Source organism: Propithecus coquereli, unplaced genomic scaffold (genome assembly GCF_000956105.1).
Source record: "Propithecus coquereli isolate 6110/MARCELLA unplaced genomic scaffold, Pcoq_1.0 Scaffold456, whole genome shotgun sequence".
NCBI lineage: Eukaryota > Metazoa > Chordata > Mammalia > Primates > Indriidae > Propithecus > Propithecus coquereli.
Genome location: NW_012150352.1, coordinates 1703481 through 1703814, shown reverse-complemented (window position 1 = coordinate 1703814; position 334 = coordinate 1703481). Strand labels below are relative to the sequence as shown.

At 53.3% G+C, this 334-nt stretch overlaps 1 protein-coding gene across 1 annotated transcript in view; it reads right to left on the bottom strand.

Annotated features, from left to right (window-relative positions):
* CLTCL1 (clathrin, heavy chain-like 1) overlaps window positions 1–334 on the bottom strand; it is a 152773-nt gene extending 152439 nt beyond the window's left edge. The window contains 1 exon segment of the mRNA XM_012654952.1: window positions 155–334. Within this exon segment, the coding sequence (XP_012510406.1) occupies window positions 155–334 (180 nt within the window).

Genomic DNA, 334 nt, shown 5'->3' with positions numbered 1-334 from the left:
AGTTGTCCAATTAATTTCTTTGTATTTTTAGTAGAGACGGGGTCTCGCTCTTGCTCAGGCTGGTCTCGAGCTCCTGAGCTCAAGCAATCCTCCTGCCTTGGCCTCCCAGAGTGCTAGGATTACAGGTATGAGCCACTGCGCCTGGCCCACATACCATCTTAATGTGAATCCTGTTGAGCAACTGCTGTGGCAGTTTCCACACCTCAGTCTTGCACTGCATGGGGCCCTCTGGGCCTGTGCTGTGCACACACACAGCAGCTATTTGTGCCCACATGTGTCTGGTCTCCTGCACCACCTTGTTGCACTCCATGCGCTCAGGGTCTTTGTGCTCCAT